At 51.8% G+C, this 19,660-nt stretch overlaps 4 protein-coding genes across 4 annotated transcripts; 2 read left to right on the top strand and 2 right to left on the bottom strand.

The window, feature by feature from the left end:
• Positions 1-302: 302 nt before the first annotated feature.
• LOC106898450 (fibrinogen-like protein 1-like protein) lies at positions 303-4,608 on the top strand. Its single transcript, XM_014959703.1, has 4 exons — positions 303-417; positions 2,316-2,459; positions 3,272-3,580; positions 3,721-4,608. The coding sequence occupies exons 1-4, from the start codon at positions 414-416 to the stop codon at positions 4,347-4,349; spliced, it is 1,086 nt and encodes a 361-aa protein (XP_014815189.1). The 5' UTR covers positions 303-413; the 3' UTR covers positions 4,350-4,608.
• A 1,267-nt stretch (positions 4,609-5,875) lies between these two features.
• Positions 5,876-7,226, bottom strand: LOC106898457 (fibrinogen-like protein 1-like protein). Its single transcript, XM_014959711.1, has 2 exons — positions 7,171-7,226; positions 5,876-6,943 (listed from the first exon to the last, which is right to left on the bottom strand). The coding sequence occupies exons 1-2, from the start codon at positions 7,224-7,226 to the stop codon at positions 6,271-6,273; spliced, it is 729 nt and encodes a 242-aa protein (XP_014815197.1). The 3' UTR covers positions 5,876-6,270.
• Positions 7,227-7,305: 79 nt separating this feature from the next.
• LOC106898452 (fibrinogen-like protein 1-like protein) lies at positions 7,306-9,418 on the bottom strand. Its single transcript, XM_014959705.1, has 3 exons — positions 9,382-9,418; positions 8,660-8,770; positions 7,306-8,206 (listed from the first exon to the last, which is right to left on the bottom strand). The coding sequence occupies exons 1-3, from the start codon at positions 9,383-9,385 to the stop codon at positions 7,572-7,574; spliced, it is 750 nt and encodes a 249-aa protein (XP_014815191.1). The 5' UTR covers positions 9,386-9,418; the 3' UTR covers positions 7,306-7,571.
• Positions 9,419-12,732: 3,314 nt separating this feature from the next.
• LOC106898451 (fibrinogen-like protein 1-like protein) lies at positions 12,733-17,133 on the top strand. Its single transcript, XM_014959704.1, has 4 exons — positions 12,733-12,839; positions 14,035-14,178; positions 15,157-15,219; positions 16,000-17,133. The coding sequence occupies exons 1-4, from the start codon at positions 12,836-12,838 to the stop codon at positions 16,626-16,628; spliced, it is 840 nt and encodes a 279-aa protein (XP_014815190.1). The 5' UTR covers positions 12,733-12,835; the 3' UTR covers positions 16,629-17,133.
• The last annotated feature ends 2,527 nt before the right edge of the window (positions 17,134-19,660 follow it).

The following is a 19,660-nucleotide window of genomic DNA, read 5'->3' as shown; positions in this document are numbered from 1 at the left end:
GGAGGGACCCCAGACTCTACTCTGCTCTGTGTGAGCGGGCCTGCATCTCCAGGGTTGTGTCCTGACAGGAGGGAGCTCAGCAAATGTCTCCGTACACCTGTTGGTGACATATCCAGGAAAAGTTCTGCTTGACACATGGGAAGTGTCTGCATGGCTTTGCCGCTCCTGGGCTGTATTTGCACAGGTCCTGATAAGGGCTCTTATCAGAGTAGATGAACATCCTTGCTGCAGGGAACTGCCCATTGAGGTTACAGCCCTACAGCTCATTAATATGCCCCGAGATGAACAGGATGGGATCAGCAGCAGCAGTGTCAGCTGCACTCCTCCCCTGGCACGGCGCGGCTATAAATCTTGTGACTCAAAGCATATCTACAGTAACTTTCTGAACTTCCAAGTGTCCCTGTGGAGCCAGCATGGGTGAGTATGAGTGTGGGAAGCAGGGTAGGGTGGGTTCCCCAGCCTGTGGAGCCCCAAAAGCAGTGCTGGTGGAGGGGGGTGTTGAGAGCCTTTCACCTGGCAGAACTCCATTTCCTCCTGTGAATGGGGGACATACCATAAAGGCAGGAGATGACACGGGCACAAAGCAGGGGCAGACTCAAGGTCCATGCTGCTTCTCCCAGGGCAAGTGAGGAGATTTGAGAGGGGTAGAGCCCCCAACATCAGAAGGACATGGATGTGTTGAAGCAGAGGAGGCCACGGAGATGCTCCAAGGGCCGGAGGCCCTCTGATGTGAGGACAGGCTGAGAGAGTTGGGGGGGTTCAGCCTGGAGAAAAAAAGGCTTTGCGGAGACCTTAGAGCCTCTTCCAGTCCCTAAAGGGGCTCCAGAAAGCTGGGAGGGGGGGGACTCCTGGTCAGGGAGGGGAGCCATAGGAAAAGGGGGAAGGGTTTTACACTGAAAGAGGGGAGATTGAGATGAGATTTCAGGAAGAAATTCTTTGCTGTGAGGGTGGTGAGACCCTGGCCCAAGTTGCCCAGAGAAGCTGTGGGTGCCCCATCCCTGGAGGGGTTCAAGGCCAGGTTGGATGGGGCTTGGAGCAACCTGGTCTGGTGGGAGGTGTCCCTGCTCAGAGCAGGGGGGTTAGAAGGAGATGAGGTCCAACCTAGACTATTATGTGATTCTATGAAGTGCAAGTCCCTGGGTCTGCCCTCAGCACAATTCTCTGGGCAGTGGAAAGCTCAGGAGGGGTCAGGTCAGGGGAGAGGGAACCCTGTCCCAGAGAGCGTGGAGCAGAGGAGGGTCAGACCAGCACTGGGTCATAGTTGATGGGTGCAGACCTGCTCGCCATCCTGCAGACACAGTCACTGCACTGCGCTGGCTGGAGGGACGGGGCTCTCCACACCTCGCATGGTTACCGGCGCAGCAGGGAGAGCTTCAACAAGACTCAGGGTCCAGGCAAATTGAGGGCAGATCTCTGCTAACAGGGTTCTCAGGAGCAGGAGGGCAAAAACCTGCAGAGGGAAGGTCAGAGTGATCTTTTCCCATGCAAATGGGTCAGTGGGGGCAGAGAAGATGTTGAACAAAGAAAAATATTGCAGCAACTCATCTCCTTGGAGCACCCCTTTATCCTGGCAGAACAGATACAGGTTCAGAGGAAAGGATGGGTTAAAGTATAGCAGATTGTCACTGCACATTAGTTTTAGCCCAGCAGAGTCATAAATCTAAGTGTATATATGTGAAAAATGTAAAATTGCAGTTACTGGTCTATGAAAAGTGTAGGTTTCCAATTGCTGTCAAAGGTGTCCAAAATAGAGGTACAATTGAAAAGTCAGCCTTTTCCAGGTGTTTTGCAATCCAACACTGCTGTAACCCCCAGAGGTGCAGCTCTGATGCCACCTTTACATGAATGTTCAGATTTTAATCTTGGGATAACTATTATTACAATTAAGTTGAATAACATTATTGTTGTTTGATTACAACTTGGTTTTATTCTTGGCATTCTCTGGAGGGTAGTAGAAAGTCTGAAGGAATACCATGTAGCTGTTCAGTGAGCTGGAGGGACAGAAAATACTCCACAAGGTTTCCACTTAAGTTTGTAGTTAAAGATAAACACTTTGGTGAAGTTTTTTTTATCTGCAAAGGACTCTTGATTTTGCTCCCCATATTTCCTGGGCACCTTGGGTTCCAGCACAAAGCTTGGGGACAAGAAGGAGTCGGGTTACAAGGTTCATGTCAGAAAGACAACCCCATGCCATCCTCACAGTTTTGGGGTGACTTGCAGCTGTTTCACCTCACTGCAGCTGGTTCCCTGTTACACATTTTGCTCTGACAGTCAGATGCTCTGTTTAACTCTAATCTTGTCCCTTCCTCCCCCAGCTGCCCAGTGCACTCCCCTCCTGCTCCTTGCCTGTGTGTTGGCCCTGCCTGCTCCACATGTCACCACAACCATCCAAAGACAGTCCCCCTTCAATCAATCTTTCTTGAATAACACCATGTCTGCTCGGAACATGTTAGTGAATGGTAGGTACATGAAGATCTCTGTCTCTGCCAGCAGGACATGGCTAGGACCACCCCAGAGCAGGCTATCAGGGAGGGCATCTTCCAATCCCGCAAGCTTTCAGCAGAGCCCCAGCATCCATCAAGAGAGATACACATCCCAACATGAGTCATCTGCCCTTTCTCAAACATCTAGTGGGGGCAGACAAGGAACCTTGCAGTCACAGGCCTTTCTGCTCATGTGTAGGTGTGGAGAAGTCCAGAGGGTCTGCTCTGATCCCTTCCCAAAGCCAAGGCTGTCCCTCCATACACGTCCCCTGCCCCTCAGGAGGGTGGTAGGGACAGTCAGTGGGAAGGATGCAGAAGAAAGGAAGGTATCTCCTACCACCAGCTTCCCCAGCTGTTTTGCTTGTCCCAGGACTAAGAACTAGAGAGGTGGTCTTCTTCCGTGAAATACCCTTGTCTGAGGGTACTTTACCAGATTGTACCATTCCCTATCTCACCTTCAGCCTTGCTCCTGCGGTTCCCACAATGGTGAAACACATTTCCTGTAGTGGTGGGAGAGGATGGCTGATGCCCATTTGGCTGAGGGAACACACGGCAAACCCATGCGAGTCTCTGGGGCAACAAAACCCTAAAAATAGTTGGAAATGGAGACTTCAGAAGACAAAGGCTCCTTTACCAGCCAGGAGCATGACCACAGGTGTAAAGCCTCTACATCTTACTGCATAGACTCCACTTCTTGATCTGGAAAGTACCTTCTGATCTGGGCTCTAGCTGTCTTTGGTGTCGTCCACTTCCAAATCTCCTCTCTACTGTTCTTTCGTATGTTCCAGGTCAGCTCCGGCTGGTGAATGGCTCCAACCAGTGCTCTGGACGGGTGGAGATCTGGTATCGCAATGAGTGGGGAACAGTGTGTGATGACAGCTGGGACATGAACGATGCCTCTGTGGTGTGTAGGCAGCTTGGCTGTGGAGAGGCAGTATCAGCGCCAAGCAGTGCTTTTTTTGGGAGAGGATCTGGGCCTATCTGGCTGGACGATGTTAATTGCAATGGGGAGGAGAAGCTCCTCACTCAGTGCTCACTGCGGCCTTGGGGAGAGCACAATTGCGGGCATGGCGAGGACGCAGGTGTTGTGTGCTCAGGTGAGGATGGCTTTTGTATGGTGTGTGTTCCTCAGGCAATCCAGGTCTCATTAACATCTTGGACTTGTCTTGCAGAACCAGCCAAAAGAGACTATGGAATGCATTTCTGTCTTATTAAATCATCCTCTCTCCTGCCCCAGGTTGGCCCAAGGACTGCAGTGAGATCCCCACTGGCAGCCCCAGTGGCGTCTACGTCATCCAGCCCACCGGACTGCACCCCATCGTGGTGTACTGCGAAATGAATGTGACAGATGGGGGCTGGACGGTCATCCAGAGGAACCGGCAGGGCACGGAGATCACCTGGGCCGAGTCCTGGAGCACCTACAAGTACGGCTTTGGGAACGTGCACACCGAGTACTGGCTGGGCACTGAGTACATCCACCAGATCTCCAGGCAGAAGGTCTACCAGGTCAGGTTTGTCCTCTGGGATGCTGCAAACAACACAAAGTTTGCAGACTACAACCTCTTCAGTGTGGAAGATGAGTCCCAGGGCTACCGGCTGAGGCTGGGAACATACTCTGGGACAACGGAGGATGCCATGGCCTCAAAGAGTCCCGGTGTCAACCATGACAACATGAAGTTCTCTGCAAAAGATCGGGATCAGGACACTTACAGTGGGAACTGTGCCTCCAGCTATGGGGGTGGGTGGTGGTACTCGGCATGTTATTCTGTACGGCTGAACGTGAAGGGGGGCATGACGTGGGGCAGCCTGTGCAACGGGAACTGCAAAGCTTCTGCCATCCTCATCAAACCCACTGCCTACTGCTAGGGCTTCGTCACTGCCTGTCTGCCCCGGCATGTGGCCAGACCAGTGCCCTCCAAGGCCCCTTTGCTGGGGGAAGCAGAGTGGTTGGCAGTGGGGACACCCGGGGCTCCCACGTGATTCTTCTTTCCCCTCTTTCACAGAGCTCCTCTGCTTCCCTTTCTGGGTTCTTCCCCTTTGAGCTGTTTTTATTTTAATTGCATTATAATTAGACCAACACATTGCAAACCCTGTACTTCTGAAACACACTGCTCTGGAGAATAAAATGTGCTTTAGAAACATAATGTCTGGATGAGCATCATGGGGAAATGTCCTTATTCTTAGGTGTATGAATAATCAGTATCTTTCTCTTCAAGGTTTCTGTCACTCCCTTATTAGCTGGGGTGGTGGAAGTTTCCTTATTTCCTTGTAAATCTGAATTAACCCCACTTGCTGGAGATATGACCTTGACATCTACGCTTGGAGAGGTGTCTTCACCCACACCGGCTCTCAGTTCAGCAGTTGTTAAAACCTCTGGTAAAATATGTGTCTAAAACAACACCTACAACCTGGAAATGCCTGCTCCGTATCTCCAGTGTTCGTACAAGCTGATACAGAGTGAGCAGCTGCGCTGGGCAGTGCCAGGTTTCTTAAGAAAGAAAAATCTGTGGGGTTGCAGGGAAAATATTAATGCACAGGGCATCCCTCAGTGCTCCCATAGTGCCCAGTGCTCCCAGTGCCCATCCCAGCAGAGTCCCACCACAGGCTTTCGCAAGTCGCTGCAGGCCATTGTATCAACATGGTCTGGCTCACTGGAGGAGGTGCCGTCCCCAAGTCCCAGGGGCTCCCTGGCCTCCAGCCAAAATGCAGGTGTGGGTCCCCATGGCCAGCTGTGTCCTGGTGGGTCCTGGCCACCCAACATCACCTGCTCCAACATGGGGAAGCACTGGCTATGATGCAGTGCCCTTCTGCTACCAGGAGCCCCACAGCCCCTGGACCTGCTGCAGTGAGCCCAGGCTGAGGATTGTGTGGCTGCTCTGCTTGCCCTGGGTCTCCCCAACCCACTGGGGCATTGAAGCGTCACCCCCTCCAGCACCCAGCCCTGGGCTGTCAAGGGGCTCTGGGGACAGGGCTCTGAGGAACCTGCTCTAGTGGAAGGTGTCCCTGCCCATGGCAGAGGGGTTGGACTAGATGGCCTTATAGATCCCTTTCGAACCAAACTACTCTATGATTCTGTGACCACCCCTGGAATGGATCCTTCATGGAATGAAACCCCCTCCTAGTGATCTGATGCCCTTCAGGGGCACCCTGACACCGGCCCCCCCGAGCCCTTGATGCAGGATGGGGATGGGGCTCCAGCTCTCCCAGCCATTGCATGGAGCAGAGCAAGAAAAGGGTGTATCTCAGACAGGGGATGCAAAAATGCCCCTCACCATACCCCTCCCCAAACATGGCGTCCCCAAGCATCCTCCACTCCCCTGGGGCCTCAGCTCTTCCCGTGTGTGTGCAGTGTTGCTGTGGCAGGTAGACACAAGGCAGCAAAGTCTGGCTCCAGGGTTTATTGCAGCTGATTTCTCCCACCATGGGTAGCAGAGCTGTGGGGCGTGAGGGGCCCAGGGAGGGAGCAGGGCCCGAGCAAAGCAGGGGTACACCGATCGCACAGGGAGGGAACTTGCACTGTCTCCCCCTCCCCAGGACAGTGCCTGCGTCCCAGTGCCAGCCAGCACCGCGGCACTGGGCGAAGCTGCCCACATGCCCAGGGCTCTGGGCGATTGCTCCTGAGCCCCAGAGCCGCTGTGCTTCAGCTGGTGGCGGTGTGGGAGCTGTGGGCAGTGCAGGACAGGCACCAGGGTTGGCACAGAGCTGTTGGCAGGCACAGGAGCGGGACATTGAGCTGGGGACGGGGATGCTTCCACAGGCTCCTAGGAGGCTGGGCACTGTGACATGGTCAGCACACGTCTGTGGGTTTCACCAGGATGAGGGACGATGTGCAATCTCCGCTTGGGCAGATTCCTGGCCAGAAGATGTACCTCTTGCCATTGAGCAGGACGTTCTGGCACTTGTCGTACCACCAGCCCCCGTAGCTGTTGGCGCAGTTCCCGCTGTGCTGGTCCTGGTCCCTGTCAGCTGTGCTGAACTTCATGTTGTCGTGTATGCCCCCATACCGGGAGTGATAGCTGGTCAGATAGTCCTCCCCGCTGCCCAGGAACCGGCCCAGCCTCAGCGGGTACCCACTAGCCTCGCTCTCCACGCTGAAGATGTCGTACTCAGCGTAATAGGTGATGTTGGCTTTATTCTGCACAACAAAGCGGACCTTGTAGGTGCCCTGCTGCGTCAGCAGGTGCAGGTACTCGGTGCCCAGCCAGTGATCGCCCCGCACGTTCCCGAAGCCATACTTGTAGGTGGTCCAGGACTCCTTCCATGTGATTTCAGTGGTGTAAGTGTTTCTCTGGACAACAGTCCAGCCCTTGCCTTCGGTGTCCATGTCACACCACACCACCCGTGGGGGTGACCCGGCCGGCTGGATGACGTACACCCCACTGGGGCTGCTGCTGGAGAGGTTGCTGCAGTCTGCAGGGAACCCTGCAGCAGCAGATGAAGCAAGACATGAGGGTCCTGTACTGGAGGATGAGCTGGCAGGTTATTGTGGGGCAGCTCTGCTGATTCTGCTAATGCTGGATCTCACTGGGTGCTCCACAACCAGTGGAACATATTGGGAACACCTCTTATCTGCTGGTGATGAGAGGGAAGAATTACCCTGCTTTGCAGGTAGGTTTGAAAGCAGAGATTTGCTGTCTCTGTGGCCACAGGTATGGGGACACTTGCACCCAGCACCTTGGAGCCTGACCATGGGCAGTGCAGCTGCACCCAAACCTGGCGGCTGGTCAGCTGTGCCCCTGGCATTCCTACTCATAGAATCGTAGAATAGTTTGAGTGGGAAAAGACCTTTAAAGGTCAGCACAGGGAGGGAACTTGCACTGTCTCCCCCTCCCCAGGACAGTGCCTGCGTCCCAGTGCCAGCCAGCACCGCGGCACTGGGCGAAGCTGCCCACATGCCCAGGGCTCTGGGCGATTGCTCCTGAGCCCCAGAGCCGCTGTGCTTCAGCTGGTGGCGGTGTGGGAGCTGTGGGCAGTGCAGGACAGGCACCAGGGTTGGCACAGAGCTGTTGGCAGGCACAGGAGCGGGACATTGAGCTGGGGACGGGGATGCTTCCACAGGCTCCTAGGAGGCTGGGCACTGTGACATGGTCAGCACACGTCTGTGGGTTTCACCAGGATGAGGGACGATGTGCAATCTCCGCTTGGGCAGATTCCTGGCCAGAAGATGTACCTCTTGCCATTGAGCAGGACGTTCTGGCACTTGTCGTACCACCAGCCCCCGTAGCTGTTGGCGCAGTTCCCGCTGTGCTGGTCCTGGTCCCTGTCAGCTGTGCTGAACTTCATGTTGTCGTGTATGCCCCCATACCGGGAGTGATAGCTGGTCAGATAGTCCTCCCCGCTGCCCAGGAACCGGCCCAGCCTCAGCGGGTACCCACTAGCCTCGCTCTCCACGCTGAAGATGTCGTACTCAGCGTAATAGGTGATGTTGGCTTTATTCTGCACAACAAAGCGGACCTTGTAGGTGCCCTGCTGCGTCAGCAGGTGCAGGTACTCGGTGCCCAGCCAGTGATCGCCCCGCACGTTCCCGAAGCCATACTTGTAGGTGGTCCAGGACTCCTTCCATGTGATTTCAGTGGTGTAAGTGTTTCTCTGGACAACAGTCCAGCCCTTGCCTTCGGTGTCCATGTCACACCACACCACCCGTGGGGGTGACCCGGCCGGCTGGATGACGTACACCCCACTGGGGCTGCTGCTGGAGAGGTTGCTGCAGTCTGCAGGGAACCCTGCAGCAGCAGATGAAGCAAGACATGAGGGTCCTGTACTGGAGGATGAGCTGGCAGGTTATTGTGGGGCAGCTCTGCTGATTCTGCTAATGCTGGATCTCACTGGGTGCTCCACAACCAGTGGAACATATTGGGAACACCTCTTATCTGCTGGTGATGAGAGGGAAGAATTACCCTGCTTTGCAGGTAGGTTTGAAAGCAGAGATTTGCTGTCTCTGTGGCCACAGGTATGGGGACACTTGCACCCAGCACCTTGGAGCCTGACCATGGGCAGTGCAGCTGCACCCAAACCTGGCGGCTGGTCAGCTGTGCCCCTGGCATTCCTACTCATAGAATCGTAGAATAGTTTGAGTGGGAAAAGACCTTTAAAGGTCATCTGGTCCACCCCCCCTGCAATGAGCAGGCACATCTTCAATTAGTTCAGGTGCTCAGAGCCCCACCCGACCTACTCACCGCTCTGGTAGCTGACCACATGCGCTGGGCTCACACAGAGGAGAAGCATCCCCACCACAGCAGACAGGAGGACAAGGTCCCTGTGGAGCTGATATGTCCCATCCTTGAGCCCTGGGGAGGAAAGTGCCCATCACTGTGAGGATCCCCAGCACTACCACCCCCAGCCCCTGGGGAGCTCAGACCAGGGGAGGCAAAGCCAGGGGGCACAGGCAGGAGCAGGGGGCTCCCGGGGTGGCAGGAGCTGCAGCTTCGGTGCAGGCTCTGCCCCTGCAGGGGTGAAGCGAGGTGAGAAATGGCTTTGTCACCCTCCTGATCAGCCCCTTCCTTGCACCAGACAACAACCTGCAATCACATTTTCTCATGTTTCTCCTAAATGTGGTTTGGGTTTTTTCTACAGGTCTGGAGGCAAAAGGATGTTTTTATGGGAAAAAAAGTAAATCTGTGTTAAGGGCATTCAGAGCAAACAGTTCAAAGCCCTGGAGCTGAATTTGGTGTATAAAACCTGGTGCTCCAGCTGCAGAGCACATGATTCACAAGGATGCAGGAAACAACCCAGCAGCAGCAAAGAACTAAAAAGAAATGGCTGGGTGGAAAGGAGAAGAGTGGGACGGATACTGGACATTCCCATCAGCTCCCACTCCTACAGTCCCTCACTGATGTCTACCTGCATCCCCCAGAGCTGTGAGTGCTGCAGGAAAGGAGCTGTGAGGAGGAGAACTCACCCATGACTGCGGTGCCGCTGAGTGGACGCTGGGTGCCAGAGCAGTCAGTCCCATTGCTCCCAGCTCCATGCTGGCCTCTTTATACCTGGGTCTCTCCCTATACACACCTCCTCCGTGTGAGGATCTTGGCTCCCTGGTTTGCATGGACAAATTTAATCATTGTGTGCCCATCTGGTGGCTTCTCTTTGCTCAAGATTACACAAAGAGGCCCTAACGTTTTTTTTTTCTGAGGAAACACAAAGTACTCCAAATCTCCAGCTGTGAGTTATTTATCGACTGCAATACATTGGACCTTCCCGGGAGTTAAATCTTTCTGTGCATCTACCAACTGCCGCAGGGCAATAAAGGAACTGAAGGAGAGGAGGAAGGCAAACACAATGGAAGGAGTGTGAACACCAAGGGCACAGGAGAGATTTGTATCATCCAGAGATCAAAGATGGTAAAACCTATGGGCAATGGTTTGTCAACAGTTACCAGCTCCCAACATGTCACAACTCTTCTGCAATAGTCAAGGTCTGTCTCGGCCTCCTTCCTTCCCTGCAGAGAGCTGCTGAGAAGTCAGCCCCAAAGCTGGACTGCGAACACTGATGCCTTTTTCTGTCCTCAACCAGTAGAGCCTGAGAGCTGGAGGCAGCAGCCTTTGATGGGGGCCACCCCTGTTGCAGCAGCTCTGAGCAAAAGAGGCTGGGGGGAATGTCCAACAACTTCCTTCCTTGGCCCATATGTCTTGGTGAGAAGAAGCAGGTTCAGGAGGCTCTGCTGACCTCCTGCTCTTTCCCACTGCATGTGGGGTGGGCATCGCCCTGGCATGGTCCAGGCTGCATGCTGACTGGGAGACCATCTTGAATACACTCGTGGCAGCTCATCAAGCAGCAGCTACAGCTGTTGGGACCACATCTGTCAGAGGAGGTGTACTTTGTTTCAGGCATTTCTGCAGGGTGTTTCAGCAAACTCTCAAGACTGAGTTGGAGGGTTGTTCCCCTCTTTGTTCCCCTCCTCTTTCAGTCCGTCTTTTCCTACAGTGTCTTGGGAGGCATCAGCAGCACCTCACCCATCAACTGCCAGCTGACCCTGCAGGACCCACGTTGTGGGAGGGCTGTTGGGCAGCTTGTACTCCTGTATGTCACCACCCGTGGGTCTTTGACTGGCTGCAGTACACTCTGTCTTCTAGGAGGTGATGTTTCCATTGGCAGCAGGTCCCACCGGGGCAGTGAGGGCAGGGAAGGGGCAAGGGGGCAGACGCCTGTCCCAATTGCATGGGAGGCTCATTCACCTCCTCAGCCTCTTCTCCCTCACCCTGTAATTCAGCCCCACTTGCCACCTCTGCATATAGAGTCACGAAGATGGTCAGAGGGATGGAGTACTTCTGTGTGAGGACAGGCTGAGAGACTTGGGGGTGTTCAGCCAGAAGAAAAGGCTCCAGAAAGACCTTAGAGCCCCTTCCAGTCCCCAAAGGGGGCTTATAAGAAAGACAGGGAAGGAATTTTTAGTAGGGCCTGTTGTGATAGGACAAGGGGTGGTGGCTTTAAACTAAAAGAGGGGAGATTCTGAGTAGATGTAAGGAAGAAATGTTGCATGATGAGGGTCGTGAGACCCTGGCCCAGGTTGCCCAGAGAAGCTGTGGGTGCCCCATCCCTGGAGGGGTTCAAGGCCAGGCTGGATGGGGCTTTGAGCAGCCTGGTCTGGTGGGAGGTGTCCCTGCCCAGGACAGGGGGTGGAACTGGATGGCCTTTGAAGGTCCCTTCCAACCCAAACCATTCTGTGATTGCATGATTCACACACTGCTCCAAGGCTGCCCATGCCCTGTCTCCACTCCTCTAATGACTAGCAGTACAGGGCAAGCTTGCCATGGGGCCCCTGCTACAGGAACGCTTTTACAGCCATTGAGTGAGGGCAGGAGGCACAGAAGGGTAGCAGTGGGAAAGGCCATCCCAGTGCTCATCAGGGTGACATGCAGACAGGGATGTCAGCGATGGCTTGACACCTGGGCTTTGGAGCTGACACGTGGTGCCCTGGTGGGCGTGGGGAGCCAGCCCTGCTCCTGTGAGACGGAAGCCAGAGGGCGTGGGGGGGCTGGCTGAATGGGCTGGGAAGACCCTTTTCATCTTTTTGAAATTTCACTGCCAGAAATGTATTGAAGACAAATGCTACAGCCCCAGGTTATCTATCAAGGGTCTTTGGGAAGCTCTTGTAAAAAGAAAGGTTCTTCATTAAAAGGAAACTGCTGAGGAGCAGTCTTGGATCAGGTCTAAGATGTTGCGTCCAACAGCACAACAGATATTACTGCAATGTGGAGTTGGCAGAATTCTTTTTTCTGTGAATACATGTGTAATTTTGGAGCTGGCAGTTTTACAAGGGGCTGGTCTAAGTCAAGGGACATCCCTTGGTGAAAAGCGCCCTCCCTGCTGTGTGGAAATGAGAGTCGTTTAGTCTTGGAGTAACAGGGAGCGAGCCAGGCAGGGCAGAGCGAGGCGCTGGCACGTTGGCAGGGTGTGCTGGCACTGGGACCTTCACCACCACCCGCTGGAGCACACCTCACTGCGGTCCTATGTTGGTGTCACTGAGCTATCAGACAGCATCGCTGGGTTTTGCCGCTGCTTTTCTTAGCACTCCCCTCCCACTCCTGTGCCATTCACAAGGTTGGCATCAGAGTGGACTGCTCAATGTCCGTTAAGCATTTATTTCACTTAACCCACAGCCACCTCATTAATTGAGTCTGCAAGCAGATCTGTGATGAGGGCCACTCCCCAGGTTACCCAGACCTGTGAAGTCAGAGCTATGCCCTCCAGCAGACCCTTGGCTTCAGCACTAGTGCTGGGCCCCTGGTAGGGCTGGGGGACCTGCTCCACACCTGCACTGGGGCGGCAGCACCTCTGCATGCATGGCTGCCCCATGGGACTGGTTCACTGCTCAAGGGCCAACACCAAGCCAAGCAGTTGCATCGCTGTTGGTGGGGGTGGGGGTCAGGGCTGGATGAGGCCCCTTTTGCTGCCTTGGTGTGCGTGGGAAGCAGAGTGCAGTGTCAGAGCACGTTTCTCTTTCGGGTGAGACACTGTGCTAGGGCAGGCAGACACGAGCGGGAAGTTCCCAGAATGGCCCAGGTCACAGGATCAAATCCTGTAAGCAATAACAATATATCTCAAGAAAAATCTTTATCAGGAGCATTTGTCACTTTGTTGGAATTTTGTGTGAACATCAGCTGCTGTTTGCTGAGGTTCAGTTGGTACCGCTTATCACAGAAGCGCAACAGATGGTGCGTGAGCAGATGCTTACTGATGAGGGCAAACAAACCATAAATATCCAGCCCTGATGACAACCAGAGGATGAGTGTTGTGGTTTGGGTCAGCCAGCCCCACCTCACCTGCGAGTCATATATAACAGTGGTGGGGCTGGCCACCAGCCGTCAGGCCAAAGCCGCTCAGCTTCCCGCTCGGCAGGTCCCCGCAGAGACGGCATGGGTGAGTGCGGGGTGAGGTGGGAGGGGACGGCACCACTGGGCATCCCTGCCTCCTCTGCCTGCCTCTGGGATTTTCTGCTTTTCCCACTGACCATTTCTGGCCTCAGGATGGTGGGACAACCCTATTCCTGCTGAACCCTCCCCAGTCTCTGTGACCCTCCTGCTCCTCACCCTCTCTCCTCCATTCCTGACCACAGGCAAGACTGTCCTGCTCTGGGTGGTGTTGTAAAGGCAACATTTATTTAACTTATATTTGTGCCAGAGCCCAAAGTGCACACACACACACACAAAAATTGGAATGGAAGCTAATTAATGCATTAATCACCCATCATCCTCGTAAGCCCTTCAGGGTACTGAAATTGGGTTAGCAAGCTGTAGACACTAATCTATGGAGCTGGTCATGCTGGGGAATGTCCTGATCTAGTATGGTCTAAAGGGGTCAAACTGCTCAGGTTTCCAGATGCTGGAAGAAACCATTCTTTAAAGGATAGAGTGAACTGGCCCAGATGTCAGCTGGGCTGCAGCGTCCCTGGTCATGTCCCTGCAGAAGCACCATTCACAGCACGTAGCAGGGGTCTGATGCTGGATCAATGCTGCTGGTCCCTGTGGGTGCTCTCCTCCCAGCATTCTCAGGCAGTGTGCAGCCCCCAGCCTTGGCACAGTGCCCTGGTGGGAAGGGGCAGCTCTGGGACAACTGCAGGTGAAGCCACTGACTCTCAAGGTACCATTGGCATGGTGGCCCCAACAGCACGTTTCTTTCCAAGATCTCAGGTCCCTGTACCTTCTTTATCTCTGCTGTAGTAGCTCCTGACTATCTTCAGGTGGCAGCAGTTCCTACAAACCAGCGTGCCGTCCTGTATTACCAGGTAATGTTGTTCTCAAGGTACACACTCTGATGCTGGCTTCACATCTCTATTCTGGGGCCCAGACCACAGTCAAAGAGGATGACTCCGCTCTTGGAAGTGGCAAATTTAAACCTGCAGGTTGTAATCAAAGTCTGAGAAAAATTGTTTCTCTCTGGGGATGTATGCCTTTGCAGAATGCTTAAGGCTCTTTATACCTCTGCTGGTCAATAAAGCAAAAGAATAATTAATGTCTACTCCGTAAGTTTGTTTTAACTTCTGCTGAATTTAGTTAGCCAAGTCTTTTTCAGAGCGTTTGAATTTCCAGATTCACTGTGTGTCTTCTTTCTCCAGCTGGTCATTTCTCCAATCTTCTGTTCTTCACCTCCGTGCTGGCCCTGCTTGCGCCTCTTCTTGCTCTGGAAATTGAAAACCTGGAAAGATTAAAAGCAAGTTTAGATGACATCACTAATCTCCATTCATATGAGCTCCATCCTGGTATGTGTTTTCTCTCTTACATCCCTAAATTCTGTCCATCCAGACCTCAGCCTCCTCTCCTGTCTGCACAGAGAGGGAGATGTGGAAAATAAAAATGTTGGGAAAGGCAGTCACATTCAGAAATAAAAGGAGCCTGATCCAATCTTCCTCTAATTTCAGATCTTAACCAAACATCATAGGATTTGGTAGTTCAATCTTCTTTGTTGTTGACAAGACTGTACTTGGCAGCTTTTTCTAGAGAGTTGTAGGTATTCAAAGGAAGACCATTTCTCTTACTATCTCTAGTCTGTCTGTAGGCCTAAAACTTCAGAGAAATTTTGGGTAAGTAAGTGGCCAGCCAAAAACGCTCTCTGAAACTTGCACATGGCTAAATGATGTAATAAACTCATCACAACACTGATAGAGGTCATGCCACCGGAGGCTCTTGGGGAATGCTGTATTATGAAGATGAGTGTTGTGATGTCTCTTTAAAGAAAGCATTGCTATCTTACATGCTTTGAGGTCCTTTTCCTCTCTGACAGTTTCTGAAGCTCTTTATGAATTGAATGAACACAGGAATGCCTTCAGCCACCATTGAGAAGCAATGAGGATTTACAACACCATCCCTCAACAGTTTAATCTTGGTTTGAAACCACACACAGTCTGTTTTCTTCTCGATACTTCTTCTCTAGCAGCATCTCCTTGTACTCATCACTACTACTTGGACATGCAGTCCACTCCATGGAGCTCTGTAAAGCCATAACACTGAGTGGACCGAACGGGCAGCTAATCAATGACTGCAGTGTTACCCTTCCTAGTACTTTATCCCTTTAAAGAGTTTACAACCAAAAAATACGATATAGGAAGAAAAATGAGCCCAGTAGCATTGTTGAAGTGCCCTACAAAAAAGCTGGGAATAACAGCCCATGGAGGCTGGAGTTCCCTCTGTGCTGTGGCACAGGGCTGCTTGTCTCACACTTTCTGTTTCTCCCAATGCAGATGAAGATGGAGAGAACATGCGGCAGAACAGAGCCAGTGATGCCCAGCGGACAGCACAGAGAAGTGAGTGCCCCCCAACCCTGCAGGGAGCAGGGGCAGGTGTAGGCAAGGAAGATCCAATAGCGATGGGTGGCCAAAAAACTTGGGGATAACCCAGCTCCTGGGGGCAAGGCTCAATGTGCTCCTCAAAGGCCACTCAGACATCACTCGTTATTAGCGATACCTTCACATTGGACCAGGCCTGACAAGATCCCGAAGGACTTTGCAGTCATTACTTATGTGCCACAAGTCCTCTTCTCTGTTGTGGAGCTCTACACAGGGCAAGCAGAGGACATGCCTCCCAAACAATGCTTGCAGGAGTTTCACAGCTGGCCACAGGGTCCAGAGCTAAAGGAACGAGGTTTCCTTTTTCCATACCCCAGAGATGCAGTGGATCTCAGGTCTGCAGGACCAGCTCACATGCTCAGTTAAACTTCTGCATAACTATGTGATAAGAGCTCTCACCAAGCCAAGCTTGTATCGTTATGAGGGAGGACAAACATCTGAACATTGAGAAAGGCTAAGGAAATAGGAGCCTGAGACAGAAGGAGAAGCATATTTGATGCTTATCCCTTCAAAACATATGCATATTCTCTTAATCACTGTATTTCCTTTACAGAGATTCTGCTTTTATAATTACAGTAGGAAAGTAGACTTTCTACTACCCTGGTAAAAACCTCACATGGCAAAATCTATATAGAAAAAAGATAGATTTTTTTTCTAGAAATCCCTCTCATAGGGCTAGACAAGCAGACAGGGGGGTTGCTCTGCCTGTTGGTCCTCCATGCTCTCCTCCTCCCCTAGACTGGCCCAAGGACTGCAGCGAGGTCTCTGCTGGCAGCCCCAGTGGCATCTACGTCATCCAGCCCACCGGACTGCACCCCATCGTGGTGTACTGCGAAATGAATGTGACAGATGGGGGCTGGACGGTCATCCAGAGGAACCGGCAGGGCACGGAGATCACCTGGGCCGAGTCCTGGAGCACCTACAAGTACGGCTTTGGGAACGTGCACACCGAGTACTGGCTGGGCACTGAGTACATCCACCAGATCTCCAGGCAGAAGGTCTACCAGGTCAGGTTTGTCCTCTGGGATGCTGCAAACAACACAAAGTTTGCAGACTACAACCTCTTCAGTGTGGAAGATGAGTCCCAGGGCTACCGGCTGAGGCTGGGAACATACTCAGGGGTGGCAGGAGACTCCATGACCACAAACAGTGCTTCCACTGTGCATGACAACATGAAGTTCTCTGCAAAAGATCGGGATCAGGACACTTACAGTGGGAACTGTGCCTCCAGCTATGGGGGTGGGTGGTGGTACTCGGCATGTTATTCTGTACGGCTGAACGTGAAGGGGGGCATGACGTGGGGCAGCCTGTGCAACGGGAACTGCAAAGCTTCTGCCATCCTCATCAAACCAGCTTCCTACTGCTAGTCACATTTTTGTTTCCTTTCTGTCCAGCCTGAGGCTAATTCTGGCTCTGCAAAGAGATGGAAAAAGGCAAAACATGTCATGGCCAAACTTAGTGTCCTAGGGGACCTTTGCTGAGGTTAGTCATATCCTAGCTACCAAAGAAAATAAGGTTTCTTCCACTTCTCCCTCCTGTAGATTTCCTCTACTCCTCAACTGTGCTTTTATCTTTTTGTTCAGTCAGATCATTTTAATTATGTTAATAACTGGAACAGTCTCTTGCAAAATCTAGAGTTTCCAAATCTGTAGTTTGCTTCAGATAAAATGTGAAACAGCCAAACACCAGTGGATGTATATGGCTGTGTAAGCTAATTTACATCCTTAACTTCTGGCAAACTAACCAGTTTTCACTTGCTGAAGACCTTGCTCAAGATATTAATGTGCACACTAATGTGCACCACTCTGTACCTTCTACATTTCAGGCTTAATAGTTGTTAAATATTCAAATAAACCTGTATTCAAAAAACCACCTCAATTGTAAAAGTCTTTTTCCTATCTTTGAAGTGCTCAGAGAGGTCAATGTGTTGGAAGGTTTCCAGCACTGAAGCTTAGCTTTTCTGTAGAACAGACGTTGGGGACTGCAGGGAAAAAGCAATGCATAAATAAAACTTAAAAATACTGCATGCAGACTTCTTACTTTGCACACAGTGGTTTTGTGCAAGCTTGGGAAATGTCAAAATGTTTTCACTTTTCTTGGCAACCGTGAATTTTAGGTTTTGTTGTCTATGCAACTCGCATCCCTAGGTGCTGTGGAGAGTCTAATCTCCTGAGCCATGGCCATGATGACTTCCAAAAGATGACAGTATGGAGGGAAGACACCACTCTACCTTTAATATTTTTAAACTGAGATTTCAAAGCGCCATAAAATTTCCATGTGGAAAGACCTCCTGTCTCCTGCAGTCCATCTTTCTGGTATCTGCAGGATTGCTCCCCGCAGGTGCGGGTTGTTGCTGCTGTACCAGCCAGTGTTGTGGTTTGCAGGCAGGAACTGCCATTGCTTACTGCAGGGTGACTTCCACAGTCACCACCTGCAAAGAGGGGAAGCAGGATGAGCCCATCAGTGCCCTAATTTTCCCCTGGCAAGAGGATGTGACCTGGAATCCCTCAAGCCCAAGGTGAGCAAGGGAAGCAGCCTGCCCTCAAAAATGTCTGCGTGACCCTTCGGTCCTGTGCCTGGTCTTTCTCACAGCACACCCAAAACACTGCCTGGGTTTTCCAAGAGCTGAAGCACACAAAAGGATGCAGGCTTAGCACAATTCATGTATAACTAACACATGTCGGGAAAGGTGATGTATGTGAGGTATTTTATGTATTTAGGGATTTTAAGACTGTGCAAGAGAGGTCTCATTTCTGAAGGAGGGACTCAGATCTGAGCAAAGTGAGGGAGCATGGGAAGGGCTCAGAAGAGCTCTGGCACGAGATGTCAGCAGATAAGAGAACAGACAACATTTGCCTTGAGTTATGCCAGGACTCAACATTACAACTCAGAAAATACAGAAGTCTTTAAGTAGGATCTATTATTATGTCTGCCAGGGTCAAGTCTATGGACACACTGTCATTGACCACCAACCCACCAATGCAACCCAAAATTTCTCAAAAAAAACATGGCTTTATATTTTTCTTGAAAGGTTCGACATGCTCCCTTCTTTGAGGGAAGCAGCACATCAGCTAAAACCATCCATTTCAGCTTTCAGCCACTGTGGTATTAACGTACTAAAAATGCCTACAAAGTCATGTGAATTTTAGAGTGTCTTTGGCTCAGTGAGATGGGAGCTGCCTTCCTTATAAATGGAGAAAGATGGGCTAGCAAATAAAAATTGGTGAAAACAAATCTTTTATCATCTTGTTATGCTTGCATGAGATTTTTTTTACACTATGGTTTTACTGAGTCTTTGTGTCTTGTCTTTTAAAGTGGTATTTCTCTCACTGCCTCCTACCACCTCCTGTTCAGGCCCCCTTTGCAGTGAGTCATGAGGTGCGTGACAGGCAAGAGGAGGCAGCTGCTGGCTCAGAATGAAAGCTACACTTGGTGTAGGAGATTGTAACTTAAATAAAATGTTCTCAGCTGTCAAACTTGGGAATTTCTTGTTGCATTTAGAAATCTTTTTTTGGCTAACTCTCTTGCCTTAAGATGGACTTGGAGACCTGTGATTAAAGCAACCCTCTGCTAATGCCCCCCCCAACCTCAGGAGCCGATGGGTGTGTACCCACCATACACCCCTGGTACGGTGGAGAGCAGCAAAGAGGCAGCAGCACCCACCTGTGTTCCCATCAGCGCCTTCCCCTTCTACAATGGGAAGGAGGATACCACCGGGCATCCCGTCCTCGCGGGCAGTCTCTTTAGCTAGAAGCAGAAAAGTCTCTTTTGTACCATATCCTTTTGTTATCCCTAAACAGTGTGACTTCCTTCTCCTACAGGCTGCTGTCCCCCCTAAGGTCTCTTCGGCTCTCTCTGGAGAGGCTCACACATCTTGTACCGTAGGAACAGAGACGTGGTGTGGAAATCCAGCCCCTTCCAGTAGGGTCCTCTTTCTGGGCAAGCAAACTAGCATGAATCACCATCATGAGATATACTTAAAATGCAAATGCACTGTGAAAAGAAGTGATTTGAGAAATGTAGTCTCATTGCTTACATTTCTCCTGGTCCCCAGAGGGTGCTCTCGCCCCAGGGTTTGCCAGGCAGCCTACAGCGTGAGGGAAATGTTGCAGGCAAGGAGAGCCCAGAAATGCTGCCCAAGGAGTCCAGCTGCAGGCTGCAGCTTTCTCTTCCATGTTCATTGCTCTGTCCTCCTGCTGCAAGGAGTGCTGAGAGCCCATCAGCAGAGGCTGTACCCACGGGAGAGCATGAGCAAGGCCAGCTGAGGAAGAAAGCACCAAGAATCTCATTGCATGGATATACAGCAGAAAACTTCTTTCCAGGCAGAGGGAATACAACCAATACAGGTGGAGGAAGCGGAGAAGCGGCACACTGTAGGCATGGTATGGCAGCACCACCA

Source organism: Calidris pugnax, unplaced genomic scaffold (genome assembly GCF_001431845.1).
Source record: "Calidris pugnax isolate Ruff unplaced genomic scaffold, ASM143184v1 scaffold461, whole genome shotgun sequence".
Classification (NCBI taxonomy): Eukaryota; Metazoa; Chordata; class Aves; order Charadriiformes; family Scolopacidae; genus Calidris; species Calidris pugnax.
The sequence above is the reverse complement of the archived record's forward strand: the minus strand, read 5'-3'. Positions and strand labels throughout refer to the sequence as shown.